This window comes from Clupea harengus, chromosome 23 (genome assembly GCF_900700415.2).
Source record: "Clupea harengus chromosome 23, Ch_v2.0.2, whole genome shotgun sequence".
In the NCBI taxonomy this organism is placed as follows: Eukaryota; Metazoa; Chordata; class Actinopteri; order Clupeiformes; family Clupeidae; genus Clupea; species Clupea harengus.
Window position 1 is genome coordinate 20098035 of NC_045174.1, and position 2500 is coordinate 20100534.

Below are 2500 nucleotides of genomic sequence, written 5' to 3' on the forward strand. Positions count from 1 at the left end.
CGTGTTGGAGGTAGATGCGTGTCTTTAAGCTGGCCAAGTCCTGGCCCACCCTCAACATGCTCATCAAGATCATCGGCAACTCTGTGGGCGCCCTGGGCAACCTGACCCTGGTCCTGGCCATCATCGTCTTCATCTTCGCCGTGGTGGGCATGCAGCTGTTCGGCAAGAGCTACAAGGAATGCGTGTGCAAGATCGCCCAGGACTGCGAGCTGCCGCGCTGGCACATGAACGACTTCTTCCACTCCTTCCTCATCGTGTTCCGCATCCTGTGCGGGGAGTGGATCGAGACCATGTGGGACTGCATGGAGGTGGCCGGCCAGACCATGTGTCTCACCGTCTTCATGATGGTCATGGTCATAGGCAACCTGGTGGTGAGTAGCGGTAGTGTTTTTATCTCTACTGTTTGAATGACATAGCTAGCAATAAATGAATGAAAAGAAAGAAAGGAAGAAAGTCTAATAGAAGGAAAGAAATCGTATGAAATATTTATGTTATTGTAGAAGAATTGATGACAAATTTTTCAGCAAATATAGCAAAATATATTTATAGAAATTCTTAGAGAAGTCAAGTAAAAATTATTATTGCCATATTACTGGTGCAAGATTTATGAGTGCCATTTAAAATTAAAAATAGGAAATGTGATGTAAAGTTGATCTAAAGTTGATTTAAGTTGATGTCTGACTAGTACAGCTGCCAGGCAGCGTAGGCCTTTAAGGGAAGTGCACCTGCATCTACTTCCCCAATTTCTTCTGTTGTTTGTCACTGCGGTTGGCGTGGCGATGAAGGCAGGAGTTCCTCTGTTGGGGTCTGTAGCTAGTGATGCATGTATTTGTGTATGTGTGTGCGGTTGTGTGCGTGTATGTGTGTGTGCGTGTATGTGTGTGTGTGTGTGTGTGGTGTGTGTGTGTGTGTCTTTGTGTGCATGTGCTTGCGTGCGTGTGTGTGTATGTGTGTGTGTGTGTGTGTGTATGTGTGTGTGTCTGGTGAAACACACTGAGGAGGAATACTGCCGTTGGACTGTAGGGCTGTTTCTCATTTACCTGCTACTCTCTACACTGACTTTTCATTAATGACCATTAGTGTACAGAACTGCCCCAAAGAAAAAACCTAATAAATTAAACAGATATACTGTATACTGTTTAGATCTTAATGCAAATGTGTATTTGTACAGACTGTTATTATTGGACTTTTAAATAGTTCTCCCTCCCTGTGTCATATTATTATACTGTCTTTGGGGGCAAACCCTTGAGAACGTCGTCGTTTCGCAGTTATGATATGGATGTTTCCACCTGTTTCCACCTGTTGAGATGTCCGGTATTAAACGGCTGCACAAAACAAAATATTATCGGCCATCTGTTGTCCCCGTTAACTTGCAAATCTCAGTAACTGTTCAGAGGAAGCCGTGCGGATCTAAAGCTTAAGCTGGCCGACACAAAGTCAAGCCACACAGGGATGCCAGTCTAGAGCCCAGGTTATTGTTAGCACTGGGGTGGGGGGGGGGGGGGTAAATACAGCAACACCACATCCTGATACATGAGGGACTGGGGTGGAGAAGACAGGCAGCAGCACTAGAGAAGGTGATGAAGAAGTGTGTGTGTGTGTGTGTGTGTGTGTGTGTGTGTGTGTGTGTGTGTGTGTGTGTGTGTGTGTGTGTGTGTGTGTGTGTGTGTGTGAAGGCAGCAGCACTAGAGAAGGTGATGAAGAAGTGTGTGTGTCGGTGTGTGTGTGTGTGTGTGTGTGTGTGTGTGTGTGTGTGTGTGTGTGTGTGTGTGTGTGAAGACAGGCAGCAGCACTAGAGAAGGTGATGAAGAGAGACATGAGAAGAAGAATAATGATGCCCAGTGAGGGGCGCAGGGGGGGCGGACGGGGCGGGGGGGGGGGCAGAGGAAATGTTCAAGAGGGCATACATGCCCCCACACTTTAACCCTTTGTGGGGGATGAGGTCATTCATTGGTCAATTGAGGTCAGTTATGGCGTATAGGCGTAGAATTGATATTGACCACCAATTCAAATGATCGATGGAGTTCAGTAATACATCATCACATGGGATCTTCAGGTAGCATGACTGACAACAAGGGAAACAGGTGATACGCAGAGGTGTGTGTGTGTGAATGTGTATGTGGTAAGTCTGTATACACAATGTGTGTGTGTGTGTGGTATGTCTTTATACACAGTGTGTGTGTGTGTGTGTGTGTTAGTGTGTGTGTGTGTGTGTGTGTGTGTGTGTATGTGGTATGTCTGTATACACAGTGTGTGTGTGTGTGTGTTAGTGTGTGTGTGTGTGTGTATCTGGTATGTCTGTATACACAGTGTGTGTGTGTGCGTGTGTTCGCGTGTTTGTGGTTATGAAAAAAGCACAGCGCAGACAGAGGAGGTGCGGATGGAGCTGTTAGCAGCTGCTGGCATAATCGCCATATTTACAGCACTGTGGAAACGAGCTTCCTGTGTGTTGGTGTGTGTGTGTGTGTGTGTGTGTGTGTGTGTGTGTGTGTGTGTGTGT

General features: G+C 46.6%; 1 protein-coding gene across 1 annotated transcript in view; it reads left to right on the top strand.

The window, feature by feature from the left end:
* The window catches only part of LOC105894041 (sodium channel protein type 4 subunit alpha A-like), a 29088-nt gene that overhangs the window by 11429 nt on the left and 15159 nt on the right, over positions 1 to 2500 (top strand). The window contains 1 exon segment of the mRNA XM_031560772.2: positions 15 to 371. Coding sequence (XP_031416632.2) covers positions 15 to 371 — 357 coding nt within the window.